The 26344-nt window shown below is 37.3% G+C and overlaps 4 protein-coding genes across 6 annotated transcripts; 2 read left to right on the top strand and 2 right to left on the bottom strand.

Annotated features, from left to right (window-relative positions):
• The first annotated feature begins 4660 nt into the window (after nucleotides 1-4660).
• Nucleotides 4661-6182, top strand: LOC117632916. Its single transcript, XM_034366552.1, has 2 exons — nucleotides 4661-5392; nucleotides 5579-6182. The coding sequence occupies exons 1-2, from the start codon at nucleotides 4795-4797 to the stop codon at nucleotides 6016-6018; spliced, it is 1038 nt and encodes a 345-aa protein (XP_034222443.1). The 5' UTR covers nucleotides 4661-4794; the 3' UTR covers nucleotides 6019-6182.
• A 62-nt stretch (nucleotides 6183-6244) lies between these two features.
• On the bottom strand, nucleotides 6245-8066 carry LOC117632918 (pleiotropic drug resistance protein 2-like). Of its 3 annotated transcripts, none has more exons than XR_004586540.1 (2): nucleotides 7452-8066; nucleotides 6245-6646 (listed from the first exon to the last, which is right to left on the bottom strand). XR_004586540.1 is itself a non-coding variant. In XM_034366555.1 (2 exons), exons 1-2 carry the CDS (start codon nucleotides 7317-7319, stop codon nucleotides 6350-6352), a joined length of 429 nt encoding a protein of 142 aa, XP_034222446.1. In that variant the 5' UTR covers nucleotides 7320-8060; the 3' UTR covers nucleotides 6245-6349. The 3 variants fall into 3 exon arrangements, 2 of the variants coding, with proteins under 2 accessions (XP_034222446.1, XP_034222445.1); XM_034366555.1 differs by having other exon boundaries at nucleotides 7188-8060; XM_034366554.1 differs by having other exon boundaries at nucleotides 7185-8060.
• Nucleotides 8067-15349: 7283 nt separating this feature from the next.
• LOC117632915 lies at nucleotides 15350-16866 on the top strand. The gene is made up of 2 exons (XM_034366551.1): nucleotides 15350-16081; nucleotides 16268-16866. The coding sequence occupies exons 1-2, from the start codon at nucleotides 15484-15486 to the stop codon at nucleotides 16705-16707; spliced, it is 1038 nt and encodes a 345-aa protein (XP_034222442.1). The 5' UTR covers nucleotides 15350-15483; the 3' UTR covers nucleotides 16708-16866.
• A 93-nt stretch (nucleotides 16867-16959) lies between these two features.
• On the bottom strand, nucleotides 16960-24567 carry LOC117632912 (pleiotropic drug resistance protein 2-like). Its single transcript, XM_034366545.1, has 20 exons — nucleotides 23994-24567; nucleotides 23665-23785; nucleotides 23478-23566; nucleotides 23275-23359; nucleotides 22885-23175; nucleotides 22717-22807; nucleotides 21583-22483; nucleotides 21296-21456; nucleotides 21064-21167; nucleotides 20778-20937; nucleotides 20603-20680; nucleotides 20197-20345; nucleotides 19614-19946; nucleotides 19171-19461; nucleotides 19001-19084; nucleotides 18575-18708; nucleotides 18243-18470; nucleotides 17948-18119; nucleotides 17606-17860; nucleotides 16960-17460 (listed from the first exon to the last, which is right to left on the bottom strand). The coding sequence occupies exons 1-20, from the start codon at nucleotides 24353-24355 to the stop codon at nucleotides 17194-17196; spliced, it is 4356 nt and encodes a 1451-aa protein (XP_034222436.1). The 5' UTR covers nucleotides 24356-24567; the 3' UTR covers nucleotides 16960-17193.
• Nucleotides 24568-26344: the final 1777 nt, after the last annotated feature.

The following is a 26344-nucleotide window of genomic DNA, read 5'->3' on the forward strand; positions in this document are numbered from 1 at the left end:
TCCATCAGAATGATGTTTGATCTTGTAGACCCACCGACAACCAATAGGGTGCTTACCAGGAGGAAGAGGAGTAAGAGTCCATGTATGATTGGACTCTAAAGCTTGAAGTTCAGAGCGCATGGCTTGCTGCCAGGTAGGATCAGAATTGGCCTCAGAGAAGGAACGTGGCTCCACACTGTGACTGATGTGAGTAATGAAAGCAAGATGTGCTGGTGTATATCTGTGATAAGAAATAAAGTTGCTCAAGGGATAACGAGTACCTGAGGTGCGATGTGAAGACGAAGACTCCGATTGGGCATCGTTGGGTAGCGTTACTTGAGAGCAAACATAGTCTTGGAGGTGCACATTCGGAACCTTGTGACGTTCAGATTGGCGAGTGGGTGGAACGGGTGGTGCCGGTGAAGGCGGTGCAGTAGGTGGATGAGATGATTGGATGGCAAGAGGATCTGGTGCTGGAAGAGGAAGATCTGCAGAAGGAGGCGCAAAAGGAGTGGAACTCATTGGACTAATAGGCAAAGTGTGCTCCGTGGGCTCAGGAGCTAGATTGGAAGTTTGTGGTGGAGATGAGTCATGGGCTGAAATGGGTAAAGGAAGGCTAGTGTTTGAGATGGTGGTGGGACCAGCCGTTGGAGTAGAAAAAGGGAAGACATCTTCCTAAAATAAAACATCTCGGCTAGTGAATATTTTTTGAGTGGACAAATCATAGAGTTTATATGCCTTTTGGCCAAGTGGGTACCCAATAAAAATGGATTTAACTGCTCGAGAATCAAACTTTTTGGTAGGGTGGACTATAGTAGCATATGCAAGGCAACCAAATACTCTTAAATGTGAATATGATGGGATTTTGTGATATAAACGTTCAAAAGGGGTTTGTTTGGAAAGAACTAAAATGGGAAATCGATTAATCAAATGAACGGCAGTGAGAATGCATTCCCCCTAAAAACGGAGAGGCAAGTGTGCTTGAAATCGCAAAGCACGTGCGGTCTCAAGAATATGACGGTGCTTACGTTCGACAACACCATTTTGTTGGGGTGTGTAGATGCAAGAATGTTGATAAATGGTGCCTTGTTCTTTAAAAAAATCTCGCAATGAAGAAAATTCACCCCCATTATCGACCCTAATTGCTTGGATTGTAGCAGTGAATTGGGTCTGAACCATGGAAAAAAAGGATTTTAGAATCCCTTGTGTTTCATGCTTATGATGCATAAGGAAAACCCAGGTAAAGCGAGAATAATCATCCACTATAGTTAAAAAATAACGACCCCCAGAAAGGGAAGGAACTTTGTGAGGTCCCCAAATATCACAATGAATAAGGGAAAAAGGTCTTGAAGTTGAAATTGAACTGATGCCAAAAGAAAGGCGAGTTTGTTTAGAAAAATGGCAAGCATCACAAACATTATGGAAAGAAAACGAACAATTCAAATGTTGTGCTAAAAATTGTAAACGAGAGGATGAAATATGCCCTAAACGGCGATGCCATAAATCTCCAGGAGTTGTAACCAGGTGACAGGAAGGTTGGATGGTGGATGTTGTTCTGTCAGACGCCAATGCCACAAGGTAGTAGAGCCCATCACGCTCCTTACCCAAACCAATCATCGTCCTCGTCTTCAAATCCTGCAAAATACACCAAGTGGGAAAGAAAATTACTGAGCATTGTAATCCTTTCGTAAGTCGACTTACGGACATCAGATTAACTTTAAATGTAGGCACACATAGCACATCTCGTAAATAAAAATATGAGTTCAAAGGAAGAGTCCCAGTAGATGCAATTGGCGCTGTTTCTCCACTAGGCATAGTGACCGGCAACATAGAGGAAGTGTTCATCCTCTTGGTAAGGAATTTCGAATCTGATGTAATATGATGAGTTGCTCCACTATCAATTATCCAATGTAAATTGGGTAACAATTCGGAAATACCTGAAGAAGCTGAGGCGGTATTGGCTTGTGGTGCAATGTGGGAGGGATTAGTGTTGTCACTCATCATCGCATGAATTTTCTTACATTGATCCTCGGATAAAGATGGCATAGCTGTGTGAATCTCCTGCAAGGATGGACCATTGGATGCCACATTATTGGCGGAACTGCTGCTACCTTTCCCTTTACCTTTCCCGGATTTGTGAAGCCTGTGTCCAGGGGGATAGCCATGTAGCTTGTAGCACTTGTCCACTGTATGGTGATCCTGATCGCAATGGCTGCAGTGAAGAGGTTTGCGCCCAGAAGAATTTGAACGCTGATTGTTTCGAACTGCCATAGCTGCTGGTTCGGTGATTGCTTGGCTGGAACCTAAGTCACGCTGCTTTCTTCTTGGGTGATCAAAGAATAAGCCTTGCGAACCTTAGGGAGAGGCTGCATAAGAAGTATTTGGCCTCGGATGGCGCTGTAGGACTCATTAAGCCCCATAAGGAACTACATCAACGAGTTTCGTTCCTCCTGTTCGACATGCTTCTTCATGGCACCGCAAGAACAAGCTGGGACGTCGCTGTAAGAAGACAGCTCGTCCCATAGACTCTTCATCTTGGTGTAATAAACAGCAACAGACATCTGCTCCTGTGAGAGGGAAGCTATGGTGCGTTGTATCTCGAAAATACGGGGAGCGTTAAGTTGGGAAAAACGTTCTTTAAGGTCCTCCCAAATCTCTTGTGCGGTGGAGGAGTATAACACGCTTTCTGCAATATCTGGTTCTATCGAATTGAGCAGCCAAGATAAAACCATGTCGTTGCAACGCTGCCAAACCTCAAAAGTCTCAGGATTAGTTTTCTCCGAAGGGGCTTTGATTGTCCCATTCACGAACCCCAATTTGTTCTTCGCGCTTAGGGAGATGCGCATAGAGAGGCACCATGTCGCATAATTGTTTCCATTAAGGATTTTGGAAACAAGAACCATTCCAGGATGATCAGAATGGTGAATGAAAAAGGGATCGGAAGCATCATTTTTGCTTCCCGATGCAGTGGATTCTTGGTCTTTGGTCATGGTGGCAGCGTCAAGGAATGATGAAAATTAAGGTTGAAAGGTGACTATTTGACAAGTGCTGCTAGAGCCAAGAGCTAGAGTTTCCTCTACTCTGATACCATGTAAAATAGGTATGAAAAGATATTTAACCTGAATGATTCTTATTGATCGTTGATGTATGTTTATATAATACATTCCGTAGGTTTCCCCTACAAGTAAGCTAACTAGCTAGGAAAGAATATATACGGGAAATCAAATAATATAACATTCCTATTCTATTATACAATCCCTAAACTGAAGGGTAATCTTTGATTCTCAACAGTTCCGAATTTGATGATTATGAGCCAACGGTTGATACTCTTGATGATGACCTTGTAATGGTTCTGAATTCGTGATGATGACCTGAGCGATTTTTTGGCCCCTCTTGAAACAATGTTGCAACAACACCCACAGGAGCAGCAGCCTATTAAGTTTCAGTTTTTATCTGTAATTTTCTTCTTGTTATGTTTGAATTTCTTATCAAGTGTGATCCTAAAAGCTATATTTGGACATAATGAAAACTACATGTTGTTTATTTATCTCTGTTCTTGTTCTGTTCAATTCCTCATCTGTTCTGTCCTCAGTTATTAATCTTAGTTATTGTGTTATTACAAATATTTTCAGAAACTTTATATTTCAGAACAGAATTTTCGACTAAGTCGTAACTTTTGAGCAATCTTAATTATTTAAAGAGGAATATTAGCTACATTTCCCCTCTCATTCACTTTATAAAACACATATTCCACTCACACATAATCCTTAAAACAAAAACTAAATGTCCTTATCATAAAAAAAATAAAAAATAAAGAACCGATAAACAATCACACATATTGGAAACCAATCTCTTAACTACATTACGATGTTTTTCTCTAGAAGTAGGCGATTTCTTACTTAAACATGAAATGAACAGGTTGAGACGTGCTCTGACGTCAGTTCAGTATTCTGTTTGCACTAGCATTTTCATACCCTCCAATTTCTCTTAATTTTTGAAATTTTAGAGGAAATTGACCGTTTTGCCCTTTGCGAATGGTGACTTTTTGGTCCACTTTTGTTCAAGACGATTTTTGGAAAATTTGTTCGTGCCATTACGCCGATTCCTTTCACAAGTTGGTCGACGTGTACTACGTGCGAATTGAAGTTGTAGTGAAAAAGCTATGATCAATGGAGTGCAAGGGCATTATTCTCATGTTGGAAACTAATTGTTAAAACCCTAACCCTAGAAGGATTTTTCAAACAAAGATGGATAAAATTTTTAAAAAATATTCTAGTGTTTGCAGTGCATATGTAGATGATATACTTGTCCATAGTTATAAGTAGAAATAAAGTAGAACTTCAAGTAATGAATTTTTAGTGATGAATCTATATCATGAAAATGTAGTGATATACGTTCTATACTTCCAGCAACTTCTATTGAAACGACAAACAAATTGTTAAGCAAAAAGAAAGCTACAAATAAATTTTTGTTTTTATTCAATTGCAAAGAGGAAAAATACAAAACTCTACAAAATAAAATAAGACAATAAAATACAGCATTTATTGTAATACCGATAGTGTGATGATATACTACTTTCCGCGTAACGGTTACTTTCCCTGTAATACCAACTATACCCTCATCGCAAATTCTATAAATACCGCCATACCCTCATCTTCCTCGCTCACACTCTCTCATTTCACACCATCGCTACATTCACTACCTTTCACTGCCATTCTCTGCAAGTTTTGATCAGTCGCTAATTAATCGCACTGACTGCATTGCTAATCTCTCTGTTATGCAATTAATTTCCACTCGAAATTGATTTATTGATTTATGGCTCTTCCTAAATCAAACCCTAGGGTTTCAGCGTCCATGAAGATGAAAAGGGTCTCTGATGCTTTGAAGCCTCAGAAAACAGCCATGGCCAAGAGAGGCTCCACTCTGAAGAATAAGGCCGGCCGACTCTCGAAGCTGTGCGATATTGCCGTTTACATGATCGCTGTTGGTGCCGACGGCAAGATCAACGCTTGGCCGGAAAACCAACAAGATTTGAAATCAGTTCTACTCAAGTACAAAAATCTGAAGAGGGGTTTCAAAGATGGAATTGAAAAGGGTCTGTTCTCCGTCGAAAAGGGTTTCTTGGAAATTGTTGATGATCGAGAAAATCGGGATTTGGGTATTCAAGATAATTGCTTGGGGGCTAAGTTGGAGTCTTTGAATGAGAGGATCGGAGCTGTGACGATGAAGATGATGAGGGATGACGGTAAGTGCAGTTTCATGGACTTGTACAAGAATATCATGGAACCAGATGCAGCAGATCAACAACAACTATCATCTCTTAATCTTAATTTGAATCTTGATCCAACTGATCTCGTCGTACCCACACCCAAACCCAATTTAATTGGTGAGATTAATTTGAATCTTGATCCAGGTAAAGTCGTCATACCCACACCCAAACCCAATTTAATTGGTCAATTTCAGCAAGATTATCTTTCATCAATTCATGAGCCAACTGTGGATGCAAATGATTATCTCAGTTTGTTAATGGGTAATGATGATCATAATGATGTTGGTCTAATGGAAGATTATCTGCAACTTTATGATCTTGAATTGCCAGAAGAACCACAAGAGCAGCCGCAGCCGCAACCACCTTCTGTGCCAAGTGTGGAAATTAGTGATGATGATATGAAGTTGCTATTGAGTGATTGTGAGATTGGTTTGATGGAAGATGATATGCAGTTTTGTGATAATCTTGATGATTATGAGCCAACTGTGGATACTATTTATGATTTTCTCAGTTGGGTATTGGGTGATGAAGATCAAAATGATAATGGTGCAATGGAAGATGATGTGCAACCTCAGAGTACTAATCATATTACTGATGATGAGCATGATGACATTAGGTTGCTGTTGACTGATTGTGAGATTGGTTTGATGCAAGAAGATTTGCAATTCTGTGACAATGACTTGAGTGATTTTTTGGGGGCGCCTCTTGAAACCATGTTGCTACAAGACCCACAACATCACCCTCATTCCGAGTTAAATCTTAATTTCTAGTCTTCATCTGTAATTTTATGTTTTTCAGTAGCTTAGGTCAAAATCTGTTGTTTTTCTGTTTGGTTGATTGGATGGCCATCTCAGTATCAATCCTTATCAACCAAAATCTGATGTATATTCTGCAATAGTTTGGCACTTAATGAAGACCAGATTATAGAATTCAAGTACTGTTTGTATATTCTGCAAGTACTGATGTATATCCTGCAATAGTTTGACACTCAAGTGATAATGAAGAGCACAACCAGTATTTTCATATTAAACAAATTAATAGGGAAAAGCTGTCCTGAAGATCACTGCTACTCACTGCTATGCTAAATTAATAGGGAACAATCTATTTGACATCCTGAAGGTCACTCAGCTCAGCTGCAGAGTGAAGTTTAAGGAACTTGATACCATAGGCAAAGACAAAGAAGAAGAGAAGGACCCAACCTATATGAGCGAAGAACACAGGTATTACAAAGTCATGTTCATGACCTAGATTTTCCTTAAGGTATAGATCCACTCTCTGAGGTCCTTGAGGAGTATCAATAACGGTCTTAATGTCACCAAATTGAGATGCAAAGATGCCATAGATTGTCCAAGCAATTGGAGATCCCCAGTAGTACCACCTCCACCACACTGGTATTAGCTGCAAAATTAAGCATGAACTGTTATTATGGTTGCAATGCTAAATTAAGACGACTCCTTGAACTGTGTTCCTTAGAAAATTGAACATCTGTTTAACATTCTCAGACATGAAAATAAGAAATTTTGTAAAAAATATGTGTATTAAACATTAGAAATACGTGTGTATATATACAATACGACTATTCTACATTTCCTTTTTTTAAAACGTGAGATGTGTATAGATATAAAAGAGTATAGCCACTCGTCTATACTATTTATTGAAGACAATTTTTAAAAAAAAATAAAAACCAATAAAGCTGGCCGGCTATACTATTTTTAAAAAAACATTTGAGAAAAATCGAGTATCGCCACACGGCTATACTATTTACTATATATAAAAAAGGGGTAAACTGCCAAATACCCCTGGACTATTTCGACTGTCGAAATGTCCATCATGAATTATTTTTTCAGCCAATTTAGCCATCGTATTAAATTTATTTGCCAATTTCGCCCCTGCCGTTAGTTTTTTTACAATTCCATCCAATATGTGTCAAAAATACCACGTGAATGTCACGTGCTGCTTCTGTTGAGGGTAATCTCAGACTCTTCCCATCCATCAACATCGACACCTTCTTCTCCACTTCCTCTGCACTCACAAACCCTTCTTTCGACTGAACTGGTATCGCCAGCTTCATCTCCTCCACCAAAACAGAGAACTTAAACTTAAAGTCCTTAACCTCCAATCCAAAAATGCACACAAAACAAATATAACAATTTGAAAGCAAAAACTAAGCAGAATCAAAGAAACCCAAAAATAAAATTCAAACCTTTTTGGCGTCTCTAGAAACGCCAAACCGATGTAATACATCTGACCCACCAAGACCTGCGTGGAGCTATCACCCACCTTGGCCTCCTTGAGCGTGTCCTGGAACTACCGTTTCACGCAGTCTGAGACCACCTGGGCCAGCGGAACTCGGCTTTGGGCCTCGGAGCTCTCCATCTTCTGCTTAATTCGCTCCGGGTCGACCCGAAAGCTCTCCTATTTCGGTGCTTGTGAGGGCGCAATTCGGACTTGCGAGACTTGCTTGGTGCGTCTGGCCTGGCTTGTCCGTAGAGACAACTCTGGTGAACTCTTGGAATCTGGTTGCTGAAGGAAGTGCCTTTCCCATGAACGATAAAAGCAAGCAGACTTTTGTTTTTTGGGTCGGGTTTTTTATCGAATGGATTTGGAAATGGAAAATGAGGCAAGGCAATTGGTTTGTTATCTAGTTTTCATGGTTTGGGTTTTGGTTCTTTCTGGGATCTGAAACTACACCAGACTTTCAGATTTGTGCAAGGTGGGTGATAGCTTGGTGTCTGCATTGTCTTTTCTATATAATTAATTCAATAAACCAAAACTCGAGGGATTTACAGCAGTTCTTGTTGATCTTCGTGTGATTTTGGAAGACAAGCAGTGCAGTTGTGAAATGGAAGACAAGCAGCAAAGTTGTTAAAAGGACAAGATTACCCTTACGTGGTGTTTTTGACGGGCATTTGGATGGAATTACGAAAAACTAACGGCAGGGGCGAGATTGGTGAATAAATTTAATATGAAGGCTAAATTGGCTAAAAAAATAATTGAAGGTGGACATTTTGATAGCCGAAATAGTCCAAAGGGGTATTCGGCAGTTTATCCTATAAAAAAAAAAAGAACAAATGCACAACCCTTTGCCGCCCACACGTAAAATTGTATAGTCGTGCGGCCATACATGAAAAATTAAAAAAACTGAGTCTAGTCGTGCGGCTATACTATTTTTTTAATATAAAAAAGAACCCCACCGATTAGTCGCCACGTGTCAAAACTAGTCTATCTTTAAAAATAAATAAATAAAACACGGAGTATAACCATGCGGCCGTACTATTATAAAATAAAAAATAAAAAAGAGGATCCTCTAGCGCCATGTGTTAAAAAGTCCTTTTTTTTTATAATTAAAATCGTAGTATAGCCGCCCGGCGATAGTATTTAAATACATTATATTCAAAAGGTATAACCGCACGGCTATACAATTTAATTAAAAAAATTAAAGAAAAAAGGACCCTTCTAATTGCATTAATTTGTACTTTATACGTATTAATTTGCTAGTTTCAACATATCCAAAGTAGATATTAATCAGCCAGTATATAATATTGTAATATAATTTTTATAACATATATTATTCTTATTCAATAGTATGTGAGAAATATTTGTATAATACGTAAATTTTGTAAAAAATACGTGTATTAAACATTAAAAATACGTATGTGCATGTACAATACAAAAGAGCATAGCGCCCTTTCTTTAGTGCCGCTCAAATGGGACGTGGTCATTGACCCTCCTCCCCTCTCCCCCTTCCTACCTTGTTCCCTCTACCCCTTCCTCCCCTCTCTCTCTCTCTCTCTCTCTCTCTCTCTCTCTTTTGTCCTTCTTCTTTCACTCCACCTTTTGATGGTTTTTGTTTCTTTTTTCTTTCCTCCTCTTCCTCTCTCTTTCCTTTCTGGGTTGCTCTTTCGTGCCGTTTCTCCTTCCTTTTCCTTCCTCTTCTACCTCTTAGGTGGCTGCTCCGTTTTTGCAGAGCAATTTGTAGTTTTTTTTTTTTCTTTTCCCTTATCTTGTTTGTTCTTTATCTCGTTCTGCTACCTCCCCTTTTCCCCTGCCTTGGGCTTTTTGGTGGAGCTGGCATTCTTTCGGTTTGAGCCTGTTTGGCTGTGTCTGTGGCTATCTTTGAGAGTTGGGTGCTTCTCCCTTATGTGGTGTCTGCTTGAGCCTTGTGCTATGTGTTGAGATTAAATGTCTCATGCCAATTTTGTGTCCTTTGTTCTCCACCAAACAACCCCTTCAACCATATTTACTTTTTCCTCAACTTCTCCTTCTCATTTTGTCTTATCCTCTTTCTGGATCTAGATTCTCCATGGGATACAGCAACCATATTTATAAGCGCTTCATCACTCTTTTCTCAGAGTGTGTTTAGAGCTTTTGCTATGGTTCTTGATCTGGTGCTTGTACCAATACTCTCCATTCTCTTGGTGTCAATCTTTTGGTATATACCTTGGTGTTGTCATTGGTACATTGATAGATTCAAGTGTGTTGGAAAAGGTGACTTTTGGAGGAACGTTCAGGTGCTGATGTGTTTTCGATTTTTGGGGAATTTTTATTTTTGGCGGAAGATCGGTGGGTCTCTATGTGCAGCGATGCTAACCTGTGTGGTGGTGGTGTATCCCCTCCTTTGTGGCCATTATGGTGCAGTCTCCGTCCCCTTTGCGGGTGACGATGGCTTTGTGCTGTAATTTGGTTTGATTTTGTGACGGGGAAGATTATTATACTAGACTGTACTAGTTTTTGTCTAATCTTCCCTGTGTTTTTGTCTAATCTTCCCTGTGTAGTTGGGATGAAGTCACCGGCAGAGCCAATGAAAGCTGAGAATGATCACTTGGCGATTCTCAACTTCCAAATTTTGTCATAATTCATATTTTTATTTTGGTTTATATCCTTAATTTTGACCATTCTAATGATGTGTAAAACCAATTAAAGTTATTAATCTCAATTACATAATTAACAGATATTTTCATAAACTTATACATTTATGAGAACAATGTTCAGCTCAATGATAAATATTGACCAATCGTAATCATTAAGCACATTTCAAGCATTGAATATTCACTAAAATCGAACATAATGGCTTGATTTATGGGCTTTCCACAAATAAGCCTATTTTAAAAGACAAATATTAAACCATTGTAAATATAGGATTACACTTAAAATAAATTGAGGGCGACATGACCAGTATATTTTGCTCAAGTAAGAAATATTTTATGTATATTGGCAACAAAAAAAATCTTTTATATATGTATTTACCGTGATTTTCCATATTGAAAATGTGTTAGTTCAACTGTCGGTGTATGTCCAATTGAGTTTCTCATTTAGTTGTTAGATGTACAAAATCAATTTATGAATTAAGGAGAGGACAGACTGGTCATTACTCCCTTATGGCTAACAGCTACTTTCCCGTAGGAAGGAATATTGTATAATATCCATTATGCCCTTAATCTCAAAGTCTATAAATGCCGCTATAGCTCTCTGTGACTCTGTCTCATCTCATCGCCATCGATATTCACTACTTTCCACAACAATTAAATTTGTCTGAATTTTTGATCGTCTGGTGATTAATCGCACTTGCAGCATCTCTAATCTCTCTGTTAATTTAATTAATTTCAACTCGAAATTGATTAATTAATTCATCAATGGCTCTTCCTAAATCAAACCCTAAGAAATCAGAAGCCATGAAGATGAAGAGGGTTTCTGATGCTATGAAGCCTCGGAAAACGGCCATGGCCAAGAGATGCTCCGCTCTGAGGAAGAGGAAGACCAACGAACTCTCTAAGCTGAGGAGGGTTTTGAAAGGTCAAATTGAAAAGGGTTCCTTCTCTGCCGAAAAGGGTTTCTTGGAAATTGTTGAGGATCCAAAAAATTGGGATTTGGGTATTCAAGATGATTGCTTGGAGTCCAAGTTAGAGGCTTTGAATGAAAGCATTGGAGCTGTGATGAGGAAGATGAGGATCATGGAGAGTTCTGTGGAACTGGAAGCAGTAGATCAACAACTACCCTGTAATGGTTTCGAATTTGATGATTATGAGCCAACGGTTGATACTCTTGATGATTTTCTCAGTTGGGTATTGGGTGGTGATCATCATAATGATATTGCTGTAATGGAAGATGATTTGCGACTCCATGATCTTGACACAATGTTGCCAGAAGAACCACAACAGCTGGAGAAGCAACCACTTTCTGTGCAAAGTATGGATACTATTATTACTAGTGATGATGATATTAGATTGCTTTTGAGTGATTGTGAGATTGCTTGGATGCAAGATGATTTGCAGTTTCGTGATGATGACCTGAGCGATTTTTTGGCCCCTCTTGAAACAATGTTGCTACAACACCCACAGGAGCAGCAGCCTATTTAGTTTTAGTTTTTATCTGTAATTTTCTTCTTGTTATGTTTGAATTTTTATCAAGTGTGATCCTAAAAGCTATATTTGGACATAATGAAAACTACATGTTGTTTGTTTATCTCTGTTCTTGTTCTGTTCAATTCCTTAAGGGGTCGTTTGGTACGGCGGACTGTCATGGACTGGACTAAATCCTGGGACTGCCTAGGATTAGCTCGGATTGGCCTAAGCTGGATTAAGTACTGACCTACGTTTGGTGCTGCGTCGGACTAAGAAGCTGGATTGTAAAAATAGTGAAGACCTATGTTTGATGCTGTGTCGGACTAAAAAATAATTATTTTTAAAATTTAAAAATTAAATGTAAGTTTTTTTTGGTTATTATAATTACCAAATTCACATGTACATTTCTTTTCCTCCAAACCAAAGACTTTTTGTTTGTTATTAAGGTTATAAATTCCATCGAGTTTATGTATAATTAAGTCTTTAATTGTATGCAAATACAAAGAATTTGATTAATATATCAATAATAACCACCGACCACCACTCAGTTGTCTTATGAGTATTGTTGTTATTTTAAATTTTATTTGTTTGTGCAAAATTGAGGTTGTTATGAACAATATCATGTAGCGTTGCCCATTGCACATTAAAAACCATATATAAATTTAAATACATCCATACATCAAATATACATCCAACACTTCCATAAATCACAAATTTTCCAACCCCACATATGTTCCATACTTGTCTTTAAGCAACATACTAGAACAAAAATACATTTAAAATGAAGGGAGAATGCTTATTTCAAACAAAAAGCCACTCTAATATATGACTTGACTTGCTCATTCATCTCGAACTTTGTCCAATTGCATTTTGGTGTAGGTGTCCTTCCGTTTCATAAGTCTCACATACTGAAATAAACATGAAAAGAGCATATAAAATGGAAACATAAACAACAGGAATATGAACATAAGATTAAAAAGTGTAAGGTTCTAAATTTGCATAAGATATCACTTCAAATCGCCCAATATACATATTTGCAAAATCATATTGGCGAGCAGTTTATACTCAAGATAAAATTGAGATTTCATTGTATAACTCAACCAACACAAGAATTTTCCAAAATCCATATACGAAAAATCATATTCTTGAGCAGTTCATTAACAAAAATCAGATTTCATATTATAACACAACCATCCAGACACTTATTGCTCAATAATCTTTTCAGTCATACTCAAAGTCAATTGTAGATTAGAGATCAATAATTCAGTTTAATATTATAACACAATTTGCATAACCATACCTGCAATCGCTCAACTGACAAGCAAGTTCTCAACAAGGCATTGCAATAATAGCCGTATTCCATAAGAATAACAAAACAAAAAAAGGAATACAACTCCAAAAACAAAATTATTATAGGGTCAATGAGGTAAATTTTCAACCCTAAGAATAACAAAACAAAATCTTTGAATCTAAACAGAACAATGTTATTAACAGAACAAGATTCTTAGCCCATGTGTAATCAAACAATAGTGATAGCAACCACTCACCATCCACAATATGCATCTGATGATATCCTTACAATAGGTGTGCCTCCAACAAGTCCTGTTTGAATACCATGATCCAACTTCATTTTATTTATAAAAAAAAAAAAAAAAAGAACTTTTATACCAGGAAAAGCAAAAAATACAGAAGAACAAAAACAAGAGTGGCCAAGAAGATCACAGGAACACCAGAAAAACAAAACATCATGATCTGCAGACTAGTGTTAGGCATGACTAGTAATTAGTGAACCAAATATAGAGCTAGGTAGGTTTTTGAGTAAGTGATTTTACTATGCCAAATAGAGCAATGGAGAAACTAAAATTTCACTAACCAACTTGGCCTTCAAGCCCATTCAATGATTCAAGCAGTGACAACAAAACACCTCTACAAAACACCTCTACAACCAAGCATAAATAGCTTCACTGTAATAATCCAATATGATCCAAAAACTGCAATATAACAGAGGAAACAAGTACTTGGCTGACTGATCCAAACAATGGAAACAATTGAAACATTTAAACCCACACAGATCCAAACAAGCCAATATGCCCTGCCAAACAAAAGTTTAACTTAAAAAAATTGGGATACAACTCTAATTTCTAAAATGGATGTCCATTTTTAGAAATAGTATAGTTTTTGAATTGCAATCCAAAACAAGGAAATTTATCACAGAAATACTACAGTAAAAGTGAAGCAAAACATAGAAATACTACATCAAAAGTGAAGCAAAGTGAAGCAAATTTTTCACAGAAATACACAGATCCACATTCAAACCCTAATGCACTATTTGGTTGCTCAGAAATTGAATCTAAAATGACACATGCAGCTAAATTTTTTAATTCGATTTCCATTATCCACTTAACTTAAGTGAAGCCACTAATTATTATATAATCTATAACAGCATAAAACACAAATATGGAAGATTTTCCCTTTTTCTTGCCTACAATTCCCAGCAACCAAACAGAGGATAGATAGAAAATAACAACCTAACAATGAAATTTCTCAATAACTCCCAAAGAAAAAGCAATACCCATGAAAAATTACCTTTCAAAAATGTTGCAAAGAGAGAGAGAGAGAGCATATGAGAAAGAGAGCCGGAGTCGCGAACGAGAGAGCCGGAGTCGCGAACGATAGAGAGAGAGAGAGAGAGAGAGAGAGAGCCGGAGTCGCGAACGAGAGAGAGAGCCAGAGTCGTGAACGAGAGAGAGAGAGGGAGAGAGGCAGAGTCGCGTGTTCTCAATTCAGTGAAGGACTTATTTTGAGAACCGAATTTTAGGCTCTCTGTATAAGGAGAGCGAGTGAAGAGGTTTTTTTACTGTTGGACTCCACAATCTCATTTAACTTAGTCCCTTGTTTTACCAAACATAGGCTTCAAGCCCTATTTAGCACAGTCCAAGGGAGTGAGGTTTTTGCTTATGCAAGACTTTTGTTTACTTCAAAGTTGAAATCCACTTTTCTTTTTAAAAATTAAAGTTATAAATATTTTCAGAAACTTTATATTTCAGAAGAGAATATTCAACTAAGTCGTAACTATTGAGCAATCTTAATTATTTAAAGAGGAATATTAGTTACATTTCCTCTTGACTTTCCTTAATTCGGGAACTTTAGTTTTCACACACAAAATAATTTATTATTTAGGTAATAAGAATTCAGTTTCAGCTAATTAGAATAAAGCCAAAAGCCAAAATATAGTACCTACTTTTACCATAATATAATTAAAGAACATCAAAATTACAAAATATGTCATTATGCCATTATTTTCAAATTTCAATATTTAATTACTAAAAGTTTTGAGAATAGTCTCTATATTGGGCCCGATTGGCATTTTGATCTTTAAATTACTAAGAATATGCATCCTCTCAATTACTTTTTGATCATTTTTGCTCCTTAATGTACAAACAGTGAACTTTTTGGATCCTTTATTTTAATTCTTCATCATATTTTATCTCCTTTTAAGTTTGTGTTCAAATGAATCTAATCTAGTAATCAACTCTCATTTAATTTTCTAATGAATCGAGGATCAGTAAACGTATGGGCAAAGAGGAAATAAAATAAAATAAGACAATAAAATACAGCATTTATTGTAATACCGATAGTGTGATGATATACTACTTTCCGCGTAACGGTTACTTTCCCTGTAATACCAACTATACCCTCATCGCAAATTCTATAAATACCGCCATACCCTCATCTTCCTCGCTCACACTCTCTCATTTCACACCATCGCTACATTCACTACCTTTCACTGCCATTCTCTGCAAGTTTTGATCAGTCGCTAATTAATCGCACTGACTGCATTGCTAATCTCTCTGTTATGCAATTAATTTCCACTCGAAATTGATTTATTGATTTATGGCTCTTCCTAAATCAAACCCTAGGGTTTCAGCGTCCATGAAGATGAAAAGGGTCTCTGATGCTTTGAAGCCTCAGAAAACAGCCATGGCCAAGAGAGGCTCCACTCTGAAGAATAAGGCCGGCCGACTCTCGAAGCTGTGCGATATTGCCGTTTACATGATCGCTGTTGGTGCCGACGGCAAGATCAACGCTTGGCCGGAAAACCAACAAGATTTGAAATCAGTTCTACTCAAGTACAAAAATCTGAAGAGGGGTTTCAAAGATGGAATTGAAAAGGGTCTGTTCTCCGTCGAAAAGGGTTTCTTGGAAATTGTTGATGATCGAGAAAATCGGGATTTGGGTATTCAAGATAATTGCTTGGGGGCTAAGTTGGAGTCTTTGAATGAGAGGATCGGAGCTGTGACGATGAAGATGATGAGGGATGACGGTAAGTGCAGTTTCATGGACTTGTACAAGAATATCATGGAACCAGATGCAGCAGATCAACAACAACTATCATCTCTTAATCTTAATTTGAATCTTGATCCAACTGATCTCGTCGTACCCACACCCAAACCCAATTTAATTGGTGAGATTAATTTGAATCTTGATCCAGGTAAAGTCGTCATACCCACACCCAAACCCAATTTAATTGGTCAATTTCAGCAAGATTATCTTTCATCAATTCATGAGCCAACTGTGGATGCAAATGATTATCTCAGTTTGTTAATGGGTAATGATGATCATAATGATGTTGGTCTAATGGAAGATTATCTGCAACTTTATGATCTTGAATTGCCAGAAGAACCACAAGAGCAGCCGCAGCCGCAACCACCTTCTGTGCCAAGTGTGGAAATTAGTGATGATGATATGAAGTTGCTATTGAGTGATTGTGAGATTGGTTTGATGGAAGATGATATGCAGTTTTGTGATAATCTTGATGATTATGAGCCAACTGTGGATACTATTTATGATTTTCTCAGTTGGGTATTGGGTGATGAAGATCAAAATGATAATGGTGCAATGGAAGATGATGTGCAACCTCAGAGTACTAATCATATTACTGATGATGAGCATGATGACATTAGGTTGCTGTTGACTGATTGTGAGATTGGTTTGATGCAAGAAGATTTGCAATTCTGTGACAATGACTTGAGTGATTTTTTGGGGGCGCCTCTTGAAACCATGTTGCTACAAGACCCACAACATCACCCTCATTCCGAGTTAAATCTTAATTTCTAGTCTTCATCTGTAATTTTATGTTTTTCAGTAGCTTAGGTCAAAATCTGTTGTTTTTCTGTTTGGTTGATTGGATGGCCATCTCAGTATCAATCCTTATCAACCAAAATCTGATGTATATTCTGCAATATTAGACCAGATTACTCTATGTTTTTCTTTGTACAGCTCAAGTGAAGAGCTTTTGGTGTAGATGCCTTTATTCATCTTACTTTCACACCCTAAATGATAATGAAGAGCATAACCAGTATTTTCATATTAAAAAGAACAAATCACAAGGCTTTTTATTAGATATTGAAGAATAAAATTGATTATACAAATTAATAGGGAAAAGATGTCCAAGCCAATCAAACTACAAAATGTATATATAAAAAAGACAAAAAGAGTAGTGATGAGATTTCTTCTCTCTGACTCACTACTATGCTAATTTTACCCAGAAAAATGTATTTGACATCCTGAAGGTTACTCGGCTCGGCTGCAGAGTGAAGTTGTTTATCTCTTTTGGAAGTTAAGGAACTTGATACCATAGGCAAAGACAAAGAAGAAGAGCAGGACCCAACCTATGTGAGCGAAGAACACAGGTACTACAAAGTCATGTTCATAACCTAGATTTTTCTTAAGGTATAGATCCACTCTCTGAGATCCTTCAGGAGTATCAATAAAGGTCTTAACGTCACCAAATTGAGATGCCATGATGCCATAAATTGTCCAAGCAATTGGAGACCCCCAGTAGTACCACCTCCACCACACTGGGATTAGCTGCAAAATTAAGCATGAATTGTTATTATGGTTGCAATGACAAATCAAGACGACGACTCGAACTGGGTTCCTTAGAAATTTGAACATCGGTTTAACATTCTCAGACATGAAAATAAGAAGAATAACTGAGTTTCAAATGACATACCGGCCGGGCTATGAGGAAACCAGAGAACAAGTTCCAGAAGTTCGTGAAGAAAGACGAAACGATTGCAGCAATTTGATGGTTAGGAGTTAGTGCAACCATCATCATTCCGTTCATCGTGAAGTAGGTAAAGCACATGAATACGAAGTAGTAGAAGTACAAAAACTTTTCTACCTTCCAAGTGTACCCAATCATAGAATACAGAATACACGAGTACATAAAGGTTTGGATTGCAACGTAAATTGTCTCAATAGCCACCTATAACACCAAAAGATGCATCAATAATGAGATTTTAATGATATGAAAAACGAACGCATAACCGAGTATAATTTCCAGTATTCTTACCTGAGCAAATGCATAAGGCAACTCTGAATACATTCCCGCTGCTCTTTCACGGTAGAAAACTGTTCTCTCAATTGCAATCACGGATTGCACAGCAGAAGCATTGCCAGCTCCAAGGAAAAGAACAGCAGAATAGGTAGCTCCCAAAAGATTGATCAGGTCTTGTTGTTTATGTCTGTTTACAAGATAAAATTAGTATAAGTGATTGAACAAAACATGCAACTTAAATCGTATAATCACAAATTCAAAGGAAGATATTAACAAAAAATGTAGCTCATAATGAAGTTCTTAAACTTACAGCGAGTCTCCTTTGCTCCAGAAGATTACACCAAAGATTATGCCAATGACAGCCGTCATGAAAAACCTAATGGCATTGTATCGCGAATTTCTCCAGTATGACCAGTGTTGTTTCCAAAAGCAAGCCTTGCATTGAACTATGAAGCTTTGAGAAAACTGGGTGGGAAAGTGAAGGTCATTGGAGCCGGGTAGTGGAATGCTTAGTTCCTTGATAAGTTCCTCATTTCTCCTGAACAATTGAAAATAATTGTTGAAGAATTTTTGTGCATACAAAGAAGGGGTTTGTGGGAAAAAGAAAATAGAAATTAATTGAATACAATACATCTTGCTTACCTGTAGAGCTCAGAGTTTGCATATATTTCTGCGAAGTCAATATTATTTTGAGCCTCAACTGCAGCAGAGCTGACGTCTAACATCCAGGTAGCAGGATTGTAGCCTTCTTTGATCTTGGGAACTCCAGGGATAGCCTGCAAGAGGATTAAGATATTATTCAAACTTTGCAACTCTAAAACTCATGGGTCCAAGGATAATATTTCTTGCTGGATAAGATCATAGAATTGCATTGAGATGGAGGATTCAATCATTAATATATTCAACAATATGCACCAGAGTCTAAATGCGTCGTTAGGAGATAAGAGTAAGTTAGGGCTAACCTAAGAAAATTTAGGAAAAAAAGGGCTAACCAAATTCAGTTCCAGTATATTCTGTTTGGATATAATTTAATAGGAACTGAGCATACAAGGTAAAGTATAAACTTACCTCAAAGTATTCAACAAGCTCATGAGACTGATGACCAAGAGGTCCAGCATAAATCACCTGTCCTCCTCTTTTCATTAAGAAAAGCTGCAAGGAAAAAATAAATAAATAATAAATATGGTACATGAAATGACAACGTTACAAATTCAATAAATTGTATTAGTTGTTCCTACCTCATCAAAAGCTTCAAAAATGTCAATACTCGGTTGGTGAATTGTGCATACAACAGTTCGTCCTGTATCGACTGTGTTTCTTACAGCACGCATAACAATAGCGGCTGCTCTAGCATCAAGACCTGATGTTGGCTCATCCATAAAGATGATGGATGGATTTGCAACCAACTCTACAGCAATAGTGAGCCTCTTTCTCTGCTCAGTTGAAAGTCCATCAACTCCTGGCAGTCCAACTAAAGAATTCCTCAACGGATTAAGCTCGACCAAATCCATAACCTCATCAACAAACATCTAAAGAAAAGAAGAAGAAAATCAAAGTCAGCTACATCATCCATCTCATCCCGTTCTTATATGGAGCAATATGATTGTCAGTTTAGTGACATGTAGTCAGAAACTAAATGTTGGAACAGCTAAATATTGAGGTTGTTAAATAAAAAACATGCCTTCCGTTTATCCTTCGTAGCATCCCTCGAAAGACGCAGCCAGGCAGAGTATACGAGAGATTCATAAACAGTAACATATGGTGAATGAATGTCATTCTGTTCACAGTAACCGCTGACCCGAGTAAATGTGGCTTGGTTCTTTGGGTATCCAGAGATACTAATACTTCCTTCAATGTACCCGCCAGTCTTTCTTCCAGCTAAGACATCCATCAAGGTGGTTTTTCCAGCACCACTAACACCAACCAATGCAGTCAGAATACCTGGCCTAAATGCACCACTAACATCTCTAAGTAGTTGCAGTCGAGTCTCTTCAATCCCTTCGCTCTTCATTTCCTGAAAAGCACAAAAAATCGTTACTACCAAGAATCATATTTGACACAGAAAAGTGTTTGTCATCAATAAATCAAGGTCATAGTTTCTTAGACATAAATTCATGTCAACGGTTAATAGAAAGTAACTACTGTGAAAGATGAAACAATGTTCTTCCAGTTTATAACTCTAGTTAGCTTTTCTTTTGATAAGTTATCATATAATAACACTAGAAATATAAAGCTCAGTGGAGCAAAAAGAAAAAGCGACTTACCACAGGCATATCCACATAGTAATTGACATGGTTGAAAGCAAGTGAAAGGGGCTGGAAGGGCATAACCATTCCTCGTTTGGCTTGACCGCTTGCAACATTAACATTTGAACTAGTACTTCCTTGAGCATTTCGAACTTGCATATCAATACCTGTAATTGTTCGTCATATATGAGACAAGAAAATTATTTTATTAGCTAATCTGCTACTCGAGATGTAAGGTTTCTGCAGTAGAATTTGTACTACGACCACAATGTGATGACACAAAAGAAAATACGCAAGTGGAAACTAGAATTTGCAGCTAGCAAAGGCTGAAGTAATTCTTTATCAAACATATGAAACGCATCCCATCTTGCAGAAACAGTGAAACCATTCAAGTTAAGATCCACAAGATATATAATATTTCAACCTTCTGAATTGGACAATTGCTGTTTCCTCTTTGTTTCAGAGTCATCATTCTCGATCAGAGTTTTGGTTTCACCGAGAGCTAAAATTGAGTCAGAAAAAGAAAAATAAATAATCAATGCTTCAATCCATGTTACCATAACAATAGTCCAATGAAAATAAATGAATTGTTTACTTACGGTTTAAGAAGGTGAGTGATGCAATGAAAAGAACATTAAAAAGAACTGAAAACGCGAAGAGTGCCCCAATACAAATCCAATACCAATATTCCTCTGTATACAGGCCTCTCTCCTTGAGAAGGGTCTTTCCCACAGTAGGCATACGGGCGTTACTGATAGGCTGCGCCACGGGATAAAAAAAGTTTGATTAAGCTTAAACACTAGTTGAACCTGAATGTAAAACTCAAAATTACAATTGTTAAATGTAGAGTGAGAATTTAGTTGAGCGAGATTTAAGAGAAATTACAGTGCTCCATCTGTCGTCAAGAAATTCATTGATAGCAATTGCATTTTGTCCATACATCATAGGTGAAACATAGTATCCCCATATCATCCATGGTTCAATATCATCTGCACAGCAAAATGAGAATATGTTGAACATTTCAAAACATATGAAAAAATCTAGCAGGAAAATTGATCTAAACAGTAGCTTACTTTCAAACAAAATACTTTGACAGTAAACAGGGAAGGATTCTAACCTTTAGCAACAATGTAACCTCCTAGAATAAAAACCAACAGCAGTGAAAAGGAACCGATTGTCCCCGAAACAACCTCACTTCTACCAAGGCCAGCAATGAAACGGAAGAGGGAGACTGCCATCTGATGTATACCAAAGAAAGCCAAGAACTGTTTGAAGAACCTGATAATATTGGACATATGTCAGACAGAAGATCCACCACCACTAAATTTTTTTTTTTTCCGTCATTTATTTAGCATCACAAAGCTAAAACTTGTGACAACAATGTGAGAATAAATTACAACTTACCTACTAGGAGCAGGTGCAAATCCTATGGTGTAATATGTTATGGCTGTCCATAAAAAAGATTCCATCAGCGAAATGGGAATTCTGGTTATCCAAATGGGCAAGCCAAAAGCCCACCCAGGATAGAACAAGGCATCCCTCTGCCTAAAGAACACAGGAAGCCGGAAAACTGTCATTGAAAGCTCTGCCACTCCATTAAACATGACGTTGATGAGACTGAAAAACAGTGCTCCCCAAAACCTTGCCGAATCCTCTAGTTCCCCGTATTTCATTGTTGTCCTTAAGAATACCGTGAAAGCAATTGTTGCCATAATTGTTATCTGGGTAGTTTTGAATATGTATACAAAAGAGTTACGCTGCATCAGCAGCCATTCTCTTGCAAAGCATGCCTTGAAGAGTTCCATATTCGATATTCCATACTTTTCCTTCACCAAGGCAGCAGGATGGGCTGCTCTTTTATCATATGGAACTCTTAGGTCTTCCAAAAGTCGTTGGCCAACATGAAATGATTTGAAAGCCTGTACAAAGTCAGGCACTGAGACATATCTGTATGCTTGGTTCTTCTTATACCAGTATTGTTCTTGGTCCTTCTTTGAGGTCACTTCTTGCAAGAAATCTGCAACACCTTTCCTTTCAGGGCATCTGAACCCCATATATTCGAAGAATTCAAGCACATTCTCACGTGGACCTTGGTACACAATCTGACCCTCAGAAAGAAGGATAATGTCATCAAAAAGATCATACGTCTCCGGTGCAGGCTGCAAGAGAGAGATGACCATTGTCACATCCAGAATATGAACCATCTGCCTCATGAACTTGACAATTTGAAAGGTTGTGGAACTGTCCAGCCCCGTTGATATTTCATCCATAAAAAAAGCTTTCGCTGGTCCAACCAACATTTCTCCTGCATTAAGAGCAACCACCACCAGTTATGACCATTACAGAGAATGTTTGCACATCAATAATCATTCCTATTATTAGATAATAAAAAAATCACTTCTTGGTATTAATTGCATTAGCACCTACGTTTCTAGTAAAATATCTTTAAAGTTAAAACTACATACGCAGAAATATCATGGTCAATATATTACACATATTCATATTCAGAAACAGATTGGAAAGCATAGAGTAACATACCGGTAGTTACACGTTTCTTTTGTCCACCAGATATACCCCTTCTCATGCCATCACCCACCATTATATCAGCACAGATGTCTAATCCAAGTATCTGTCATAAGAACAAAAATTTGTTAGGCTTGTAGAATAAGAGAGCAATGATATATTCTTGTGATTGGATCAACAAACCTTAAGAACATAATCTGTGATCAAACTGGTTTCCTTGCCCGACATAGATGTGGCTTTCATGAATGCATCGATTTCGGGATCTGGTTTGACACCTGAATCTTTCTCTCGTCTAGACATCTCTACTAGCATATCATACCTTGTTCCTACTCCCAGGCAACGTCCAGAGAAATCCAACGTTTCACGAACTGTCATCTCACCATAATGAAGATCATGCTGGCTAATATAAGCAGAGGTTCTCTGAGGCACAAATTCATTGAATTCATGGCCACAGTAAGTCACTTTCCCAGTTACCTGTTTATAACCCCAACTTGTCAATACATATGGAAAGTCCCTACACATGTATGCACACTAATACTGATAACTGGTAAAGAGACAGAGAGGATGGCAAACCCTTATATCCCTATCCAGTTTGCCAGCAAGTGCTTTTAGCAGTGTTGTTTTTCCTGACGATGGAGGTCCAAGAAGCAGTGTCATCCTGAAAAGCAAACAAAACAAGCAAAATCACGGTTGGAGTTCAGAAACAAGCCTACTTCACATGAGTAGCATACCAATAAAATAGTTTCCATCTTCTTTTCAGAGAAACATGAGTATACCTTGATGGTTTAACAATACCGCTCACATCATGAAGTATCTTGACAACTCTTTTCTTTGAGGGTGAGAGTCCAATCAATCCAAGCAGTCCCTATTTACAGATATAGAAATTTAGAAATCTAGGAATTCACTAGCGGAACACTAGATCAAGAAATAAGGTTCGGCATTGAAAAAATGTTGAAACAATACCTCTAGTTGGTTCAAGGTGGAATTTAGCAGAGTTGGAAGTGCTCTGGTGCCAACATATGCATCTCCCTCTATTGATATATTCTGGTATCTAACCTCAACCTTTGGAATGTCAATACCAACCCTGTCTCCCAAGAAAAAAAAAAAAAAATTACAAGGTAATCCAAATCAAACATATTTAGCAAGCAAACTAAGCAAAAATACATCTTTCAATTGTATGTTTTATGAAGCCAAAGGCAACCTAAACTTTCAAAGTCCAACACTTCTGTTTTCCTCCTGGTTTCTCATCAACCAAACAAACTATATATAATAGAAAGGGAGACAATACAAACCTGTCATTTCTGGCCCTGAGCCTCTTCAAGAACCTCTCATTGTCATCCTCAACAACCTTAAGTATGCTCTCCATCAACTGTTTCTTGTCATGATCTCCAAGGTGTGCAACATCAACTTCTTCAGCTACAACCCTCCCATTGCTCATATATTGTCTGAGCATCCCCCTTTTCATCCTATCATACGTTGGCAACCGCTCTATGGCGGCCCACTTCAGCTCCTCCTCCTCATTCACCGTCTGCTGCCTGCTGCTCTGCTGGAACACATCATGTGTGTTCCACATTTCTCTAACACTGGAAGAACGCCAGCTCCTCCGGCTGCTACTCTGCCTAGCTAAGTCATCTCCCACCAAAGACGCCGCCATTTTGATGGCCCGAAACCAATCAAATAATTACTCTCAACTCAAAATTTCAGATGATGGGTTGGAAAAGTACAACCCAATTGTTTGGGAAGTGATTGAAAGAATTGATGATCAAATATACTCCCAGACTATGCTTTTCTTTTGTCTTCCCAAAATTCTTCACACAGAGATCATTATTGTCTGGTGAAGAATGAGAACATGCAAGGAAGAAACTACATCTGTGAGGAGCTTTGGGTGAGAATTTATAGAGACATAAGGAAGAAAAGTCTCTAAACTTTTTTAAGATATTAAAAAAGCAAGAAAAATATCTACTTCGTGTAACTCCAATGGGAATTGTCAGCAAAATATAATATATAAAAATACCAACCAAATGGGACTTTCTTCCGTTGTTTCTTAAACATATTTTTCCGTGTGAAATTCATATCTTTGCTGCTGCCATGGAGGCGTTCTTTCTATTAAAATTCTAGATAGAAGATATTTCATTTGAAAAAAAGGCGATTTGTGATGGCTTAGGAAATTTCAAAAGTCCCTTAACGTTCGCAGAAGCCGACCATTTCTAGATGGTCTTATTCTTACGCGCGTAATTCAACTGTCACAATATTCATCACCTTTGTTAAAAAGCTTCCGTAATGTGATTGACAACATGGTATTAACTAATTTCAAAATTGTAAGAATAAAATACAACTATTACAGTAAGGGGTTTATAGTTTTAGTGATTAAGATTATTTATTCGAGTTCTAGATTCGATTCTTCCTTCCTCCAAGTGTTGCTACTGTTGAAGACTCAAAGAATGGATGCCAATTGAGTAAAGTGAGTAGCTGTTAGGGATTACAAATTAATTATTTTATTAGACTAGAACCCATGTCACACACGAGTGCCCACATAGAACGAAAAGATTAACCTTAAATACTAAAAGATCTTAATTCTCTTCATCTATTGTTAATTAATTTTAAATTGGATATTCATATTCTATGAATAGTTGCATTACGGGAGGGGTTATTTAGTAACTAATCAAATTTGAAATTTAAATATGGGAATTACTATAAAATTCCCATCTGACTTTTTTTTTTTTTTAATTTTTAATTTAACCACAACAAATCTTCTAGAGAAGTTTGAACTTTTCCCTTCAATATGGGAATTACTATAAAATTTTAGTCTATATCTGAAAAACCAAGGAGATTCTCAAAAAAAATTAATTATTCTAAATTACTCCTTAATTAAGGACAAAAAAAAAAAAAAAAAGTCTTTGGGGAGGGAATTCGTACTTTGAACCAATCAGGCAAAGAGTCAGTTGGTTCGTATAAATTGATCAAATACTATTTGGATTATTCATAAGAAAACGATGGTCATCAAATTTTACATGGTCCTTATTCCCCATGCTTCACTTCTGTGAGGGAACTAAGATACTTGTATTATAATATTCTTGATTCCAGCTGTCAAGGGAGCAGAATATAATACTTTAGTTTAAAAAATCTTTTTGATAATATTTGACTTTCTTTATTTGAATACCCGGGCCAAATTATTGACTAAACAAAACACACTGGTTTTATTATTTAGCCTACAAGACGTATTTTTTGGGCTAAAGTTAGTAAGGATGCGGGAGAAACTCAAATATACGGATATTATGGGACTTAAATCTAAGACCATTTGAGAGAGCACACCAGAAGTCATTTTAGGTTGTTCATTGTAAGCAAAAGGACAAAGATGATGGTGGATAAACTTCTTGCTAAGCTTATTATGATAAATGACACTGCATTCAATTTCTTCGAACATTCGTCATTTTCATTTATATACTAAGATATTCAAAACTATTCGAAGATATTCAAAGCTAATTCTAAATTCTAGAAAGGGCGTTGAAAAGTATGTAAGAGATGTTGAAAACTCATGGGTAAAAATTGATGTGCTTTCATGTGAGTGTGAGAAAGAAATGGTTTTCATTTTTATTATTTTTATAAATGGACGGATCACACACACGCGTAGTAAAAGTTAGAA

The sequence above is a fragment of the Prunus dulcis genome, chromosome 6, assembly GCF_902201215.1.
Source record: "Prunus dulcis chromosome 6, ALMONDv2, whole genome shotgun sequence".
Classification (NCBI taxonomy): Eukaryota; Viridiplantae; Streptophyta; class Magnoliopsida; order Rosales; family Rosaceae; genus Prunus; species Prunus dulcis.